General features: G+C 35.7%; 1 protein-coding gene across 10 annotated transcripts in view; it reads right to left on the bottom strand.

The window, feature by feature from the left end:
- HERC2 (HECT and RLD domain containing E3 ubiquitin protein ligase 2) overlaps positions 1 to 19,806 on the bottom strand; it is a 119,197-nt gene that overhangs the window by 70,361 nt on the left and 29,030 nt on the right. For 6 of the 10 annotated variants that reach the window (XR_008233032.1, XM_052774025.1, XM_052774031.1 and 3 more), the window contains 21 exons: positions 17,975 to 18,194; positions 16,201 to 16,301; positions 15,255 to 15,411; positions 14,343 to 14,453; positions 13,841 to 14,012; positions 13,097 to 13,270; positions 12,278 to 12,466; positions 11,470 to 11,621; positions 10,454 to 10,611; positions 9,889 to 10,002; positions 8,233 to 8,484; positions 7,113 to 7,306; positions 6,359 to 6,559; positions 5,432 to 5,660; positions 5,233 to 5,357; positions 3,726 to 3,904; positions 2,598 to 2,782; positions 2,068 to 2,223; positions 1,606 to 1,791; positions 312 to 482; positions 102 to 205 (listed from right to left, as the gene is read on the bottom strand). Coding sequence is in view for 9 of the 10 variants with exons in the window: in XM_052774025.1 (XP_052629985.1) it covers positions 102 to 205; positions 312 to 482; positions 1,606 to 1,791; positions 2,068 to 2,223; positions 2,598 to 2,782; positions 3,726 to 3,904; positions 5,233 to 5,357; positions 5,432 to 5,660; positions 6,359 to 6,559; positions 7,113 to 7,306; positions 8,233 to 8,484; positions 9,889 to 10,002; positions 10,454 to 10,611; positions 11,470 to 11,621; positions 12,278 to 12,466; positions 13,097 to 13,270; positions 13,841 to 14,012; positions 14,343 to 14,453; positions 15,255 to 15,411; positions 16,201 to 16,301; positions 17,975 to 18,194 (3,530 nt within the window). In the remaining variant the exon portion in view is untranslated. The remainder of the gene's footprint in view (positions 1 to 101; positions 206 to 311; positions 483 to 1,605; positions 1,792 to 2,067; positions 2,224 to 2,597; positions 2,783 to 3,725; positions 3,905 to 5,232; positions 5,358 to 5,431; positions 5,661 to 6,358; positions 6,560 to 7,112; positions 7,307 to 8,232; positions 8,485 to 9,888; positions 10,003 to 10,453; positions 10,612 to 11,469; positions 11,622 to 12,277; positions 12,467 to 13,096; positions 13,271 to 13,840; positions 14,013 to 14,342; positions 14,454 to 15,254; positions 15,412 to 16,200; positions 16,302 to 17,974; positions 18,195 to 19,806) is intronic. The other 4 variants (XM_052774026.1, XM_052774029.1, XM_052774030.1 and 1 more) reach the window with 4 other exon arrangements.

The following is a 19,806-nucleotide window of genomic DNA, read 5'->3' as shown; positions in this document are numbered from 1 at the left end:
GAAATAGAAGTCGAAAGCTAGAACTCAGCTCCAACAAGAATTTCGAAAGCAAAGCAGTACTTTACTTTAGAAAGTATGTATCCCATTAATAACATTTTTACCTCCATATACTGGCCAACACAGAAGGCATGCATTGACTCCCGTGTGTCTTCAAATTGCAAAGCAGCCTCCAAAGCAACAACTGGGTCCTCACCTGCAAACTGAGCTAATGAAAGAATGAGGTAGTCAGTATAATGTCTAAAAACCTGTTTATGCCATCTAGTGTTGAAACAGAAGTAATTTGTGTCTTTAATTCAGATGCTGATTCTCACCAAGTATGCTACTACCAGTTAAAGACTGGGTTTGGAAGTCCTTTATATCATACACTTTTCCATCAATCACTGTCCAAAATCCTCCATCTTTGTTGTGGTTCTCTAGATCAGCTTTACGTATAAGTGTCACCTCCTCATTATTTCTGCTACTCTGGCCAGTAAAAAATGAACCTACAGGTATAAAACAGAATAGAGAATTTATCAACAGAAAAACAGAATGTAAAGGGTTTTTTGAACATTCTTTTAATAGTTACCTGACCAAATTCTTCACTTCTGTTCAAAGGCTGCTTGTCTTTTGATATGCTCAAAAGTCAAAATGGCTATTAATATGTTCCTGTCTACATATTATGCAATTAAATTGTCTGTATGCTGTATTCTTTTATGCACTAATCTCCAATGTCACACTGTCAAAGACCTAGCATTGCCCAACTATACAACTGTTTTGTTTGGAGGTGGAGCAGAACCACCAGTGTTCTGGCAAATCGCTGCCCTAGTTGGTTCTCCCTTCAAATTACTTCAGTTTTATTACATGTTTGCCTACAAGGCATTGGCTATATATTTAATTTCAGTCTAAATCCAGATTTTTTTAAGATGAAAGAACGAAGGTTACATACATGTTAGAATTCTTCCAATCTATGTATCAGTAAACTATTTCAAACTAAAGGTAATTTCATCCAGGCAAGAAACATCAGAGTTATGTTCGCACACATGCGCCTTCATCTCAGTTTGCTCTATTAGACCAGTAACTGAATTTTCATTTAGTTTTCGCTCTCCCCAACACACTACTATCTAGGAGTGTGACCTTTAGCTCTCTTGGGTTATGCCAATGATGTTTCATTCCTCCCTCCACCAGTAAAATGCTCAGTCAGAAATGCACATTTTCTGCTTCTCTTTTCACCCCAGGCACAGCACATACTATATAGTGTCCTGGGAAAAGAAAAATTCTTTATTGCAAAGCTTTCACATTACTCTCCTTTTATGTTACGGACAGAATTTAGTAACAAAATGCATAGACATACTACTCACGTTTTCACTGCAACTCTTCACACTCAAAATGCAAAATTATGTGAACTACTTCTTTTAAAAGTTGCATTTGTATTCTGTTTAATCCTACCTCTATACATAACTTCCTTAAGAATTTATTGACAGAAATAAATACTGCCATATGAATTGGTTAATAAAAATTTGTACTGTAAAGTAATATTCCCTTCATGAGAGCGTTCATGAACAGTCACAATTTTTATATAGCTACTTAATGAAAACATGAATAAATAGTCCAGACGCTAGTACATACCCATTATTCCTGGCCATGCTAAATCCTCATTGTCATCCCTTTCCTTTCCAGGGGCTAAATGGTTAAATCTGTCTAGGTGTTCCAGCAAGCCAGCCAACAGAGGGATAGCACCAGCTTCCTGCATTAATCCAGCATTTTTACTGAGTAGCAGCACTATAGAAACCACCAACTCTGGAAGAAGAATGCCTAAAACACAGAAAACCCAGAAGATACTTAGATTTAATTCAAGACCTACATTTATAGCATTACATAAGTAGACCACCAAGCAATACATTCTGCCTTCTATTACTGCTTTAGTACAAAGCTCTTGCCTTTCTCATCAAATTTGCCCTCTTTCTCTCCCATCAATCAAAAGATGGACTTGACTCTTTTTTAGTCATTTAGAACTTTCAAGAACATCTACAATGTAACTTTATAATTTCGTGGAAAGGGAGGAAAGGAGGATAGCAAAGAAAAACCTACCTGTTAAATCCCCATCCACAACACGAGATACTTCTGCAAAATGCCTATGACTAGTAGAAGCAATGCTGGTTGCCACAGGAAGTATATCACCAATGTGCGTGCACAGAAGAGCAGTGTATTTTTTCAGTAAAGAGCCAACCCCTAAGAGGTCAGGACCTGTATAAAAAGGAGGAAGAGCACAGAAAACCATCACATAGCCATATTTAAGAATCAAGATTTCAAAAGCTGTCAAATTCTTCTGAAATGCAGCCACTCAGTATTAGTCCTGAATTAAGAAACCACATCTTTTTAAAACTTGTTAAAGTTTATAAGTAGTTTATTATCTAGATCCTGCTGCCTTCCTAAGAGAAATTTTCCTTTACAGAAAACAATTTGAAGAAACTACTTTCAAACACTTTTCAGACAGACTGAGTAACTAGGCTGATAAAAGAGACAAGAAGATAAATTAAAATAAGAAACTGTTATCCTGTAAAAGAGGTATTGCAGAAATGGGGGTAGGGAGGCGTGCTGATTTTTTTACAATAACTTACTGTATGTATTAGGGACCTGCCCAACACAATCTCCTGGGTAAAGTTTACTAACAAGTAGACGCTGAAAACGGAGCAACAGGTCCAGAGAAGCAGATCTCTCTTTGCTATAATGTTCATGGTCAATGCAGGAAGAAATGCGACGAGCAACATCTTTTAGTTTGGCTATCGTCTGTGAAGCGATGTTCCTAATCAGTATAAAAGTATTGTAAAGTACTTAAAGGGAGCTAATAGTGAAGACAGTCCACAGAAATACAGGTTAAGCTTTTGCTAGCATTTCACACAAATATATAAGAAACCTATGCAAAGTTTCTTTGTAGGATGTTCCCTTGTTTGCACCATAGTACCCAAAAAGTCAATGGATTTTGTGGAGGCATTTTGTTTAACAGGATTCGTAAAACACATCAATTTTTTATTTTTTGTCACCGCTCACTACAAAAAACAAACTGACTATTTTCCCTGAAAGGCTGCAATGAAAGTCATGACACTATGTAGCTCAAAAGAGTCTCAGTAGTGATTAAATTACATAGTTACCATCACAATTAAGTGAAAAAGCACATTAAATTTCTTAGTAATCTCGTAATTAATTCCTGCTACATATTAAATACTGTTGTAGCTGACATAAAGAAGCTTTGTTCTCAGCACCCTACTGGTCATGCATTCACAATTCTTTCTCAGTGTCAAGAATTTAAAATTCAAGTTTCTTCCCCACTTACAGCCCCAGCTACAGTCTCCTTGAGGCCAAATATTCAGTCCTAAATAAACAGGGCAAAACATTCAGTTCTAAATAATTTTCTGCTGATTCTCATACTTTGTAAGGACAGGCTTTTGAACTTCTGTCCTATATTTGTCACACAGACTTTAAGAGTACGGGAACAAGTATCGAAATCCATAAAAGCAAGGCAGTAAGTCTTTCTAAAATCAGGTAATTAAGTATAGAACTTTGCTCCATAGCAAAACTATAGGCTAGCTAGGAGAATGTTCAATATTTTGAATTCTGAGGAGCTAAAATGCTAGCAGGAGACTATTTATTCGCTAACCAAAATTAGTCATCATTTAGGGGACTAGTTCATAAAAACAGGTAAACAGATCTTCTGTACAAAAATAAAAAAACAAATTCAAAGCAATTACCTTAGTAACTGCTGAATTAACTGAACTAATGGTAAACTTTGTTTCCCTGCAGATTCATAGATTCCAGTATTAATAAGGTCTTTGTCCAATGGAGTCCTGCTCCTATGAAGCGTTGATGCATTTGCTTCTTGCTCATCAATTTCTTTTTCTTTCTGTGCTTCTTTTTTTGCTTCAATATCCTAAAAAAGTAAATCAATTTAAAGAAAATGCACAAACCACCACTGTGATTATGAAACATTTTGCTAACAAGTATACACAATAACAAGATCAAGTTACTTTTACTTATGTCAGAAATGAAACAATTCCTACCAGACAAATGTGTATTGTATATTCTACAACAACCACATGGGCACGCTTTTTTTTAAACAATTATAACACAAAAAGAAGGGGGTGGGGGGAAGGTAAACAAGAGCAGACAAACTCCAAATTCAATTTCCACCAAACCAAGTTAACAATTGATTTCTGTTCTATGTATGTTTAAACATGCCAGTAGCTCCTGCACCATTCACAACTGAAGGCATGTTTACTCTGTATTTATAAAAGTAACAAATACAGCCCACTGCAGAAGAACCTGGGTTAGATTTGCTACTGAGCTACAGTCATACAGAACTCTATGGAAATGAATTCACCCAGGTTTTAGACAACGTAAATTAACCTGTGCAGTGCTGTATGCTGCCACCTAGATCACTTCCAGCATATATCTGAAGCTGGCTCCAGCATCTCTGACCTATGCTGTAACGTAAATGCACCCTAGGAGACTTGGCTAAGAGTCAAAAGGTCCTGCATGTCTTTAAATACAACAGAAAATGCTAACACTAGACTATGCATTAAAGCAAAACTTAATGCATGCACTTCCTCTGCATCATAAACCTCCCCATTTACCAACAGTAGAGAGAAACCAAGAAGAAAATATACTTGGAAGAATAAAACAAATTAATCGATAAGGGAAAAGCACATTTTTGTTTTCACAGCCGTACATAAATATGGCAATTTAAAGCAGTCTGTGCAGAGGATGTCCCATCTCTGAGAGATTAATGGAGAAGACAGTATATACAGAATGTTTCTTTCATCCTTTGTATAACTAGTCGGCATTTGTTAAACATTCGAACCAGTCTGAAATGGAATCTATGGAAATTTGGGATACTGAAAAGAATTCATTCACCTTGAATTCATAAGTAATAAGGCTGAAATTTCTGCTGGAGAGATATGGGTGAAATCAAGGAAGTGAAGAACTCAAGAATCCCACAGAAAGGTACAAAGTGCTTTGTAAAATTATGCTCCTATGACAGAGCTTTATGAAAAAGTTTGTTACCGTTGTTTAAGTCACCACTCTAGGCAACGAAAAGAAACACTCTATTAAAAAGGAGAATATGATTCATGCTTCCATACAAACACTGGCTCAAGTTTCAGGTCAAAAGAGGACAACCATCAATCCACAAACTTCAGAAAACACTTGATACATCTTCATGTTCTGCTTATACAGAACTGCAAAGCTGCTGTAACATACCTGAATTTCTGCAGTAATAGCAGCATTTAGTGCAGACTCTAAGCCCCCATCAGCCATCAAGCTGCCCACCAAGAGGTCAATCATAAATCTACGGCCTGGACTTACATTCATTTCATTTCCTGAAACTAGGAATGGAAGAAGCCATTAAGGAACTAGAAATGCAAACACAAAACAAATAGATTTAAATCTTAGGACCAACCTGCACTGGGTAAAAGGGCTGAGAGTGCCCTAGCCCGCTCTTCTGCTGTTGGCAGTAACACAGACCATCCACTCTGCAGCACTGCTTGAGCGGCTGATTGCACAGTATTAAGAACACCAGCATTGCTTGCTAATGTTACCACTGTCTGTTTCAGGCTATTGAGCAGGATACTGCCCAAACCTAAGCCAAGGCATTCCGGATCCACCTGATGACTAATGGCAGCATGAAGCTGAAAAAAAAGAAAGGGGAGGGAAAAAAAAAAAAAAGAAAAAAAGAAAAAGAAAAAACAGGGACAAATTTTAATTAAGAAGAGATGTGAACTTGGGGGAAAAAAAAAAGTCAATCCTGGAGCAATTGAGCAAGTTCACTGACCAAGATACAAACTTCCATCTGTAAATTTGTAAAATTAAAGAGAAATGCTGGCTTGCCCAGACACATAGTGAATTTAAACTAACACTTACAGTTTATGAACTATATATAACTACATCCCCTAAAACTCCGAACTATAATAACCTAAAGAATAACCTAAACTGTTTCTACCTCACTATAGTATGCTAGGAAAAGAAGCACATCTTCAGTGACTGTCAGATACCTTCTAAAGAGGACATTCACTCTTAAAAATGCTATTTAAAATTCTTAGAAATGCTCAAAAACTCTGAGTGTATGGATTTATTGAGTGGGTATACAAGGCTTAATCCATTTACATTTTATTTTTGTAATTCATTTTTAATGAGATCCAAAAGATGTTAAGAAAAAAAACAAACACTAGCTGCCACATTTCAAAGATTAAAAAGTGATATTGTACTTATTTCACTTTTTAAATGAATAAAAATGTTATAAAGCATATTAAATCCACTATTTTCATCCCAGCAATTTACTGAAATATTTAGCTCGACGACTGCTCAATGTGTAAGAAATTGAAGGTACCTGAAGCCTTAGAAGGTTTAGTGTTGCCACAGCCATACACTCCTTTTCCTGAGGAGGGGGCCAGTCAGAGGAGCCATCCATTCCCTCTGTCACTTGTCTTAGTAACAGATCCAGCTGCTCAAATGTCATGGGGCAAACATCCACCACAAACGGCACCCGCAAGCCTATTGACCATTCTGAACACGATGACCAAGCAAAACTCTATAAATGGAAACCATATACAAAGTTCTACAGTTATTTCCAAAACATAAGATGACACTGATTAAAGATAGGAGTGTAAAGCTAACATCTGCCTTCAAACAGTAACAGAAGATGCAGAAATAATATCAGCACATCAGTTGAAAAGAACCCTCCACTTGCATCCTTGTAAACATACATAAAACCCTACGAATCCCAGAAAAGAACTCTCTTATCACATTTTCCAAAGTGCTGTTATACCAGTCCAGATACCTCACTATCTTTGCTGCAGGACACAGTCTGTTTGACAACTCTTCAATTGCTGTACCAGACAAAAAAACCAAACAGGTAAATAGCTACTTCTCAGAATATCCAACAGAGGGAAAGCTAGTCATCCCTTTTTGGCAGAGGAACTGCACAAGATTTGTTTTTTGCAAGCCTTCATTTATTCAGAATAAGAAATAACAATAAGAAAAGTCATGCAAGCACAGAAAAAGGGACTGGGATTAGCGTACAGAACTAGTCTCAGTGAGAGAAAAAGACAAATTGTAATTAACAATTCAAAAATAAAACTCACCTGAGCAGGCCCACAAGCAATTCCAACAATATGCTTTGTGTCTAACCCTGGGAGAGCTGCGGGCTCTGGTTTGGTGATCCGCAAAGTATCAAAATGTTGACACTGATCATTGCTTCCCCAGCTATGCACTTCACTATCTTCAGTCAGTGCTAAACAATGGGTAGATCCGGCTGCCACATCTATCACTTTTTTTCCTGATAGGGAAGTCAAATATTGAAAATATAACTTAAAGATTGCAATCATTAACAGAAAAGTATCAGAGGTAAGGAAAACTGTACTAATTACAACCGTAGTTAACTATGAACACATTATGGACATCAAGAGTCTCACCTTTGCCTTAGTAGTGGATTGGAAGAGTACAGCAAAAGAAAAACCAAGGAAATATTTAAAGATTCTTAAGGGACAGCTTAAGTACAAAAGTTTACAAGTTTAAAAAAATCTTCTGTTTTGTATCCCTTCTATGTAGATACTTTTTCAGGAAAGTTTTAATAAAAGATCTCCCCATCTATGAACAGAGACTGTAAAGTTACATTGTAGTCATGAGTTCAGAAGTTACTTTCAGTTAGAGGGTTCATCATATGAGAGTAACAATTTTAGGAAAGATAGAGCAATAAAAGAGGTTTTTTCCTCATCCTTCCCTACAGAACCTCAGGTTTCTCACAAACTCAAGAAATAAACTTCACTGTTACAAACTAGTCAAAAGTACTGGCATGAACACAACTTTAACAACATTACCTGTTGCCTGTGATTTTCATTTATTCTATTCACATGCCTTAATTGAAGCATATGTATAATATGTATTTATTTGCATGACAATGCAAAAATACATGTTTTAAATAAGCACTTCTGTGAACCTAGTAACAGAAAAGCAAGAAGAATAAAGAGAACACAAGACAAGCAGCATTTAAGATAGTCATAGTGTCCCTAAGTCTGCTAGAATTTTAAAGGTATAAATGCAGAAGTGATGAGAAGTGTGCACTATTACTTTTTTCAATGCAACCAGCATAAAATGTGAGAGTACATGGTACCATCATTCTTAAAGTTGAGATCATTAGTGTCTGGTAAAAGATTCCAATAACAGCGAAAAGAACTTTGGAATATTTCCAGCTCTGACAATTACCTTTCAAGCCTTCCAGCAGTTTGGGATATCGAACATGCTCTTCCGTTCCATGCCCAAGTCTTTGATTGTCACCTTTTCCCCAGGTGTAGACCTGGCCATCTTTGGTTAAAGCAATAGAAAACTGACTCCCACAACGTACTTTCACAATGTCCAGATCTTGAAGTTTTTCTATCAACTTGGGAGTCTTGCAACCATCACTGCCTCCTCTTCCCAGTTTTCCATAATCTCCATCACCCCAAGACCACACTTGGCCTTTAAATCAAGAGAAAGAAAATAAAAAATATTGCGTTGCCTTTTCATGTAATAAAGTTATCTGTTTTAAAAAGCAAGTTCTTTAAAATATGAGATTCTATAATAAGCACAATTTTCAAATTGTAACTTAAGAATAGCAGTTACAAATTAATTTCTAATTGTTCATGAAAAAAGGAAGAAAAAATCTGAAAAGTTTTCATGTTGGCAAAACTAAACATAAAAAGTGTAACACATAACATGCACTGAGAATTCAGTGTACAGAAAGTCCTTCTTAACAACATATGAAGTATAGGATTTACTGCAAGTCAAGCCTGTAGTGTGATCTTCAGTTAAAAACTGCCTTCTTTTATTATAAGGCATTATTTGTAAGAACTTGCAAAATTTTTTTCCACATCAAATGGCCAAATTGTCTGCAAAACCTGTTTTCTTAATTTTCAGTTCTTGTCATTCAACCATTTCACAAAATGAAGTTAAAAGTGCCATTGTCTATCGTGTTCTTTTGAAATACACTACTAAATCTAAGCCCTGATGTAGGATATTAGAAATAGTCAAGTCATTCTGCATCTGCATTAAGTAAAATTATGGTTCAAGAATGGTAAACCCATGCATGTCCAAAAAAGAAAGTCTAGTTTTACATTCTGATGCATTTATGTTCCCTATTTGCATAAGCTAGACTCTAAGGTACTCTGATAAGCAATGGAAGCATGCAAGAAGGGGACCAAGAGGGGAAAAAAAAAAAAAAAAAATTAAAATATGGGTTTCCATTTCCTGGATGGGCAAATCTTTCAGCTTTTAAATACTGCACATCACCATAACCAGCTATATTTTAAAAGAACAACTAGCTTCCAAGAACTATCTGCTTTCTAAGGGATGACTTCAGGGATTAACCTCACACAGTGAAATTCAGGTTTTGAATCTGTCTCACCCTAGGCACCTCGCTCAGGAATGCTGGGAAGCAGAATTTCAATACAGCCTCTCTTTGGCACTTCCCATGGGTTAACACAGACAACTCTCCTACTTAAAATTCTGGCTGTTGTGACAACATGAGTTATCTGCACTTATATAATAATGAATAAAATTTAGACATGTATGCACATATATGTAATATTTTGTGTGTATACATTTACATGGGTATTTTAAATATATAGACCATAAATGGAAATATATATTTGCATATTCATAACAAATACATTGCATATCTATGCATAGAAATATATCTGCATATATTATATGCAAAATGTATAAATGCACATACATATTTCCCCAAAAGGAATTTCAGCTTCAAATTCTTACAGAACTCAAGCCACTAGAAATAAGCATATCTGCAGTATAAATATCTTCAGAGTGAATGGAAGAAAAGGTAAGCTTATTTATTAAACTGTTAAGTTACATTTTGCTACTAACCATTTTCAGTAACTGCAAGAGTCTGAGCATCTCCACTCCCACAGGACACATCAATAACTTTGAGTCCTTTCAGCCCCGTGACCAGCATTGGGATGGTCTGATCTTCACTGGAACCTTCAAAACAAAGTAGTTCTGTGAGAAGCAAAACCAACAAGGTCTGGTAGGTTCTTCTGTTTGGGGTTTTTTTGTTTGCTTTGGGGTGTTTTTTTGTGTGGGGGTGGCGGGGTGTTGGTTTGGTTTTGCTTTCAAATTTGAGCATCATGACTAAGCTCCCATATGGTTTCTTAGGTATCTAATATGGACTTAACGCATGAGATAGTCTTTGCTTCACAAGGAAGGGAACAGAGAACAGTGTAGATTTTTCTTCTCCACCCAATTGCTTATTTTCACATAACTTACAGAAATTTAGTAGTTTTGAGACAATCCCTCCCACAATTATTTCAATTCATGTGAAACCAATATGGTTCTCAAATCAGCTTTAGGTAAGCTGGATAAAAGATCATTTGAGACAGGTACTAAACAATTCTTTGACAAACAACTTACTTCAAGATATTAAGTAACATACCATGACCAAGCCTGCCATAGTTTCCTCGTCCCCATGTATATAGCTCTCCTTCAGCAGTAATGGCTGCACTGTAGGTGCTTCCACATGCGATATGAACAACATGTTTCCCAGCTTGCTTTCCAGATAAAGCAGATATCATCTTAGGTTCCTCCAGAGGGCTATTTAAAGAAAGGTGACATATTTCACAAAAGGTGATGAGTAGATAATAAAAGGTGTGACATACTTGTTAGAAAACAATTGCTGCAATTCTACCTGCAAACCTTACTTTGGACTAGTAATATCAAGATATAAATACAGCTAAGCCAAAAATTAAGTTCAGATTGTTCAACAACATACAAACCACTGAAAGAATGTCTGACAACTATGATTTCTATTTCCAATTAAATTAATGCAGTGTTTTTTAAAAAATGTTTGTCTGTTATAAAAAAAATATTCTCTTTTCTTTAATTACTATATCTGAACAATTAATTTCATGACAGAACAATTAATTTCACGACACTGCTAACCCTTGTGTAGCAACTCCCTTGCTTTATAGGGAATTCAGCACTGGGGGAAGACACTTAAAACCTCTAAAATACATTGAGGTACAACCCCTACAGAATACCCCTGTAGAAGGCTGCTCCTACACAAAAGCAGGACAGTAATGTTATTGTTTACCACAGGGGAAAAAAGGAATAATATATGCAACATGACTGCATAGGAAATGATGACCCCACTCTGACATTTGAGTCAATGTTTCTAGAGAAAATGCATTGTGGATTCATAAAACCATGAATAAAAGGCCTAATAACAGTGCAACCACTACTACACTCTCTATCTACAGGTATTTCAGAAAGTAGCATTAATACAGAACTGGGAATATTACAAGCAGAGAAAACATGCAAGGAGAATGCAAATTCTGTTCAATAACAGATGAATGTCAAATTCTGAATGTGTTTATATACACAACTAAATAGTTTTTACTATGAATTCAGAACACTGTCAAATAAGCGGTTATAATTCTTTTTATTACATACACTGTATCCCCATGGCCTAGTCTTCCACCATCTCCACAACCCCAAGAGAAAACTTCACCGTTTGCTGACAAAGCAAGATAGTGATGCCCATCTGAATGTGCTGCTATCTTCACAATATTTCTGGAAGCTAGACTCTGCACAAGCTGTGGTCCCTGTGAACCAAGCAAAAGCAATATACTTACAAAAACTGCTTATATTTTCCATCGCTTGCTTATATACAGAATAACTAGGTACAGTTTTCCTAAGACTTTATCAAAACTGTTAACTCAAATTAATGAGGTGAAGGTATAAAGAAAAAAAAGATCCAATCTACTATTCGAGACTTATAAAAACAACGCTTTGAAGTTATTTTGTTCCCATCCTTGTAAGGTCTTCAGTATATATGAAGATGGTGTTTATCTTAATCTTACAAGCTAATCTTAGTGACAAATGTTTCTGTTACAGTATAGTTTTGTTTGAGAAACTACACAGTTTGGGCAGTGTTACATCACTGAAGTAAATTCCATTTCACATCTGCCAATTTCTAAAGTTGTTACCAAGGCCAGCATACCAATGAAAGCAATTATCATTGTATTAATAACCTCTAGCCTGATAGAAATTACAGAAAACAGATGCATTTCATCAAATCAATACAAGAGATCAAAACCACTATTTCTGAAAGTTCAAAAACAACAACATAGAAGCTCACAAAAATCAGCATGTCTCCATCTACTCTTCCAAGATACTGTAAATAGTTAAAGGAGCAGACTTAAGCTACGAAGTAATACAGAAGAGAACACATTTTTAAAAACATGTAAAAAACTCTCACCAGAGTATCGCTGTTGTACGCTTGTGTATAAACTCGTCCATTCCTAGATAATATTAGAAAACGTTTCTCTGCACAGGCAACCTGCACAACACCAAGATTGGCAAGTCCTTCACATTGAATTGGACCACTCACATTAGCATAGTATTTCCAACCTATTAAACCCCAAGCAATGACCTCTTGCAGAGATCCCTAGAAAATAAGAAATTCCGTAAGTACTAATTTAGAAATATGCAACTTAATGAAATGCAAAGAGCAGATTATTTTTTAAACCTTTATATGCCAAATATACTCAATTCTGTGTCAGCCATTACTGGCAGTAGTCAGTAAAGCTTACCTATTAGAAGATATCAAAAATAAAGACTTGCATGCATCATAGTGAGTTTAGTCTGGTACTGAATAATCTATAAATATCTACAGTAAGTGCTCAGAGATTTTTCAAGTTCAGAACTTTAACATTTACAAAGTCCAGTCTTGAGTATTTACTCTGATAAACACAGGGAACAGCTCAAAATATGGCAGAATTAGCCATAGCGTTGTGATAAGAAAGAATGGTTCACAAACCATAGAATTGTACTCCAAGGTTGACTGAAGGAGCACTGATGTAATAAAAGATACCCAGGTAAGACAAATTTAGGCAACTCAAGGTTACCTTGTGAAAATCAAAAGGAAATTTGAACAATCTTAGGAGTCGTTTTCCTTCCAAACTGAAAATCAGTTACACTTTTAGGAAAAATATCTTAGTAAATTTGACATTGCAAACAGTTACCTTATGAGATGTAGGAAAAATATCTTAGTAAATTTGACATTGCAAACAGTTACCTTATGAGATGTAGGAGAGCTACACTGTGGAGGCATACATGGGGTGGCTAGACGATCTAAATGGGCCATGATCACTACAGCTGTTTGTCTCAGATCAATCGCTAGCTCATTGTCCTGTGGTAAAGTCAGATACCTTAGAAAACTTTCATTTGGACTCAGAGGGTAAGTCAGGAGCTAGAAACGAAAAACGAGCAGTCAGAAGAACATTCAAGGTATTTCTATGTCAATACACATACAGATACACAATACATTTTAGACATGCTGACTATCTGCACAAGTTTAAGAAAAGCCGAATTAACTCTGCACATCCTTTTTCTTAGAGGAAAATTCCAAACACACACGTTGAGAAAATATAGTCAGATTGTGAATATAATAGAAAGTTACAAGCATAAAAAACCTCATTCACTATGTTTTATCAACCTCAATAATATTCACTAAGAGTCATAGTTCAATTAACTTCAAACACAACTAAATAAAAACAATCCAAATATGCAGAAAAGTTAACTGGTCACATCTCTAATTATCACAAAAGCATTAACTCTGAAACACAATGCTTACTTCTAACCATACTATGACGTTCTTCCTCCTACCTCAAGAAACTCAAATGTACGCATGAAAACCAAACATCTTGCATGGAAAACACTACTGCCAATTTTGTTTGGATAATTTTATAATTATTTTAGCCATCCAAATGAAATTTCATACCAACATAATGCCCCTTTCAAATAATCCAAGGGTAAGTACCTGAATCTCTTCCTCAGTATTGGGCACATCTTTATTACATATTATACTCTGAAATCTTTGTAGCAAAGGTAGAAGGGGTGCACTTGTTCCCTGTGCAGATCGCTCATTATCTGTTTCCCTCGTTCCATTATCCCAAAGTTGAAGCAACAACATAACTGCAGACAACATTTGGCTGAAAGAGGAAGTTTACACCCTCTATTAATTAGCATTCCTAAAAACATTATTTTAGGTTATCCATACAATTCACTTTCTACATTTTGAAGTTTAGCAATATCAGACGTCATGGCTTTCCATTTTAAACAGATTATCAAAATATCAAAAATGGATTTTGCAATCTAGCTAACATAAGATCTTGATCGCCACTGCATTACAGAAAAGGTTCATATGCCCTGAACCACAATTATTATGTTAAACCCAAACCCATGAAAACTGAAGACAGGCACTGCTCAAGCCATTCCAACAGTCAGTGATGGTTAAAAATCAGAGCGCTTATGCTTCTCACCTTAGTGTACCCCTCTGCACTGCCAGTTCTAGCAATATGGCAAGCGCCAAGTGCTGGTCTTGTAACGGAATGTTTCCTGGACCTTTGGTACTGGGAGCTCCATGCACATCTCTATTTAATAGTCAAACAATATACATTAACTAAGAAGTAATTTGAAACAATACATATTTGCTTACCAAAAGCATCTACAACACACCAACTAAACTTACAGAAAAATATAAAAGTAGTGATGAAAGCAGCTGAGAAGAAAAGCTGACACATTTCACACAAGATCAATTTTTAGAGTGGCAGCTAGGCTTTAAAATTGCCCCAAGCTTCACTGTGTACTCTATAGCTCTATGAAACATGCTAAGAACGTGAAAAACATTCTTCCCAGGTGAAATTCAAATATTCTTTATGATATTCACTAGAAGGATGTAGTTCCAGTATTCAAAAGACAATTAATTTCCGGTAACTATTGTAAAAGGGTAACTTTAAGCCTCCTTAAATAACAGGGCAAAGCAGGGGAGTGCTCGAAGTCCAATATGAGTGCATTTTCCCTCATATGCACAGAAGTCTGCATTATTTTACTACTAGCAAGGCACAATTAAGTGTACACCTATATTGCATTACCAAAACATTCTTCATGTAGATACAGTTCATATTAGTGAAACACTATTTTTCAGTTAAGTCTACATGCAGTGATTCAGAACACTCCAATTCAGATTTTTCTTAAACAGTTAAAGGAATTAAATCATATTTTAAGAGCATCAGTTCATCAGTTCATGTATTTTTTGCTTGCTTGTACAACAACATTAGAAAAGGAAAGAATCTTTAATTTTCCATAAACTATTATGTTTATACCATCAGCTGCTAAGAGATGCAAGTTTGCCATTTAACAGCTACTTCAGCAATGCTCAAAAAAAAACTTACCCAGTCACAACAGACCTTAGGAATTTAGTAGCTCTTTCTACCACTTCCAGCCATACAGAAGATACAGTCCCTTCATCAAAAAGGGATGCCTCTGGTAGAGCTCGTAGTGCATCAAGTGATTCCTGTAACAATTCACTACACAGGTCTGCATCTTCACCTAAGGAACACCGTAATACTATTACACTCCCATCTTTACAGAAGTTACACAAATTTTTGTACACAATGATTTGTGGATTTATTTTTTTTTTTAGCCTCAAGCTTACAAGTTACTTAATAGTATGTACAAAGTTCTCAATTTTCACATGAATGTTTTGACTCCAAGACTTCTGAAGAACTATCTGCTTCACAAAAAATACATTCAGAAAGGTGACAACTCTTAAACCAGCTCATCCCACTATGGATCTGCTGAGGAAATTTGAAGAAGAACTAGGGTTAGCTGGACAAAGAGCGAGCCAAACAGCTGCCGTCTGAACAAAGAGTGCAGACTGAGACAAACAGTTAGGTTCAAGTGGCACAGGTGGCAACTCTGCCAACCTCTGCAATTTGACGAATTGCTGACAAGTACACAAACTAAACAGAATTTTCACACTACTGCTCCAAACTCCTTTTCTAAGTTGATACTATCACGTAGTAATATAGTGGATTGACCCTGTCTGAATAATAAATGTAACTGTTCTGAAACCTGGCATTAAAAATACATTCTCTTCATGAAATCCCAATTTGCCTTCCTAAGCATAGAAGTATCCCAGCACAACACAGCATTGAGACTGGCTTGGATGGCTTCAATCAGCAACAGCGTTGTTGGGCATAATACCACATACAATTATGCAAATCTAACATTTATAAATGTATAGGTCTATGCAAATATTTAATACACACACAAGCTTTAATGAATCACCTGTCTTCTAATAAAAAATATACACAATATGCTACAGAGTAGACCTACCTGACCTCCAGGCTCTACGAAGGAACGCAAATGCAAATGAAAGTGCTGCTCGGGATCCGACTCGTGCAAGTCCTTCTACACCTTTGCCTACAGGTCTTGGGCTAAATAAAATTATATATGCATTGTCTCGATATAATTTATATAATAATATAGATTTATATTAGTAATTATTTGTATAACTTGTATATTTGACAATTTTATAATTTTGCTATATGCATGCATATATAATTACACAATTTTTATTTGTAGAGAATTGTAATTGTCTCCTGAGAATGAAGATGATCAACATCAAAATGTCAACAACCAAAATTCAACTTCAGCTGCTTCAAAGAACAACCGATTCAACCCTCAACATCCAAAAGTTTCACAGAGAAAAAATAAACTAGACTGGCATAATTGACTGCCATCAGAAAGATGTCTATAAGTTACTCAGAGTGAAATTATGATGGTGTATTCAAAATACACAGACATAAGATACTTCACGTACTCATTATTTACTCAGGAAGTTTATACTTCTAGTTAATTTGGACTGCATAAACTATGCTTATAGCCTTTTTTTTTTCATGAATCTTCAAGTATTGATAATTAATTCCATCAATTTTGTCATTTCTTATCTTTCCATTCAAGCATCAATGTTATGAATCTCTCTTTGCAGCTTCTATATTAGTGTGTGTAAGGAAGAGAGATAGTTTGAACTTTTGTTAATACCCACTAGACTTGCATACATTTCTGTTAACTTTTCTTTTTAAGCAAACCACCACATTAATTTAAGAAAGCTTTCCTTTGTACTTCATGACAGGAGATTCCCTACTGCTTTCTCTCAGAAAGACACCAACAATTCTGTTTTCTTTTTAATCTCACATCGAAAGAAAGTTAAATGCTTAGGACTTTTTCAAGAGAGAGAAAATTTAAACTGGCATTTTTAGCAATCTGATAACTTAAATATACCAGTGCTCTTTTTAATGAGAACTGAAAAAAAAAAGATTTTCAGAGAACAGGCTATTCAGAAAAAGATATTGTCAGAACTCCAATCCTATAATAACTAGTCATGGTATCTACTTACTGTCTCCTTTCATTTTTTATGCTAGAGACGACCTAACATAAAAATTTCCCTCGCTGAATTGCTTGTTCTGCCAGATAGCAACCTTGTTCAGCTACCGAATAGCTTCTTTAACGCCTCATCTGATAGATTTTTCTATTTTTTAGGTCAATAAGCTATCTAGACATGGAAAGTAATCAGACGATTGCTTATTCAGTTAGTTCTCTGGAAAGAGTTTCATATAAAATGTATGATTACAGCATTTCTCACCCAAGCTAAGGAAAATTATGTTCAACTTTAAGGTATTTGTATTTTTAAATTTGTTACGTGCCTTAACTGAGCAAATATTGACAAAAAAATACATTAATATTATTAGAAGTATGTAACCTCCATAAGCATCATTTCTGAAATAGGCTTCTCCATACTTTCTAGCTAAGTAGAACAAAAGGAAAACCTCAATAAAAGTATACTTGTAGCTCAAAGAATAGTATCTACAGCAATGTATTACAATAAAAACCCACCAGTATGAACAGAGACACTATAAGCAAGCATCAGCCACAGATGAAAACTGAGTGACAGGTAACACCTCGTAAAACCACCTTAAGAAATAAGAGGAGTTTCTTTACTGCTAATGTTTCACGAGGAGGAAGAAATCACAGTAAGTGCTTTCACACAGGTTGATGACCTTTCTATGACTTTCCTAATGTATTAGCTTGTTCATGCATGTGTCATTACCTTTTCTTATCCACAGCAGGCAGAGGAATACTACTGCTTTTCCACTTAACTTTGACATTCTCCTGAAGAACTGTTCTGTTCAATGCAATGAAATATCTTTCCAGGATAACTAGCCTCTGCTTTAGCCTCATAGCTGAAAGAGCTGTTGTAGCAGTTTGTGTGGCCAGAGTTTGCTGTTCCTTCACTAGTACATGAAGGCACTCCTTCAATTCATTCACATCTGAGAACCAGAGAAAGGTATCATTTTATGGGTGTTCATCTTTGTTACATACAGTATCAAGAAAAATCAAGACAAATTGAAAACTGTGAAGTGACCAGAAGTCTGAACCTCAAAACCCAGTGAAACTCCCTGTTTCCGTATTTAATGTGCACATTTCTAATTCACAGTATTACATAATCACAATCAACAGGTGTTTAGACAAAGATTATCAAAACTGGTTTTGTGTGAACACATCTGAACCTTCTTATTTCATGTCTGAAATTCAAATGTCATAGGAAACATTTATGCGTTTCAAAAAAACAAGTTAGCAAATTCTTATCATCATCCAACCTCAGTGAGACTTCTCTTAAGTGCAGGCAACAAACTTGCAAGTCCCCACAAGGATATACTTTCATTTTGCACTGATACACATTATCTTAAGTTTCTCAGAAGTTATAAAACTACTCTCAGAAGCTCTAGCATCACTGCCAAGAGCTGCTAAGCTTCTGAAACAAAAAACGTCAGAAATTTAAGACGTTAGCAATTACTATTAGCAAATAAAAGATCTGACTTATGTACCAACACTAGAGAATTAATTCTTCATTAACCAGAAAAAGCATTGAACAGCCCGAAGTCCTAGTAATCTAATAACAGATGGTAACAAGTACAGTGTCAACAAAAAAACCCAAACAAACAAAAAACCCACAACACTTTAAAATAAAAATTTGGAAATTGTGTATTTTTACATTCTCTGTAGCTTTAATCCCTAGGACAAACATCAATGATGTGCATTCTTAGAAGGGTTCTTTTCTGTCCCTTTATTAACAGTCTGATCACTAGGCCACCCCACTCTGCTTTGCACTGAATTACTGTACTCATCCCCAAGCCAACCACATTTGTTGTCTGGCTGCTACACAGAACAACCTTTGTTTTAACTGACAACTGACTAAGGGGTATGAAAAAAAAAAAAAATTGTCTGCATATATGTAACAGTGTTTGTAAGAAGATGGACACAACCTTAAAAAAAAAAAAAAAAAACAAAAACCACCACCACCACACAAAACCAACACATTTTTTGGAACAGCTGCCTCCAAGCTATACAAATTTAGACACACTTATGGTAGTCTCTAGAGTTGAAAATTGTACCTAATGAGGCATAACTTTTTTTGCAACCTTAACTGTATAAAGTATTTCAAAGTTTTGTCCCCACTCTGCAACGCATCTTTGCATACCCAGCCGAGAATTCAAGTGGCCTTCTCTGCCACTGGATTGCATTGCACAGGCACTTACGGTTTGCTGTCAGCCATCACCCCAGCCTGTTTTCAACATTACTACTCACATTTCACCATTTCATAATGTGTTAGATTGCTCTCCCTGAGGCAACTTACATCCTTCCACCTGACTATGAGGAACAACCTATTTTTTCAACAAGAATAAAATGTTCCTTGTAGTCTAGACCTTTAAAAAAAAAATTAGACAAAACCAATAGCAGCTATATACACATTCATACCCTGACTTAAAGAACAAGAAATATGACAAAACCAACAAGAAATATGACAAAAAAAGCCACACTGTTCTTAGTATTAGCCCTACAAAATTCCCCAAAGAACTCTATAGCACAGTTGAATATCAA

Source organism: Harpia harpyja, chromosome 22 (genome assembly GCF_026419915.1).
Source record: "Harpia harpyja isolate bHarHar1 chromosome 22, bHarHar1 primary haplotype, whole genome shotgun sequence".
Classification (NCBI taxonomy): domain Eukaryota; kingdom Metazoa; phylum Chordata; class Aves; order Accipitriformes; family Accipitridae; genus Harpia; species Harpia harpyja.
This window is presented reverse-complemented; position numbering and strand designations above follow the sequence as displayed.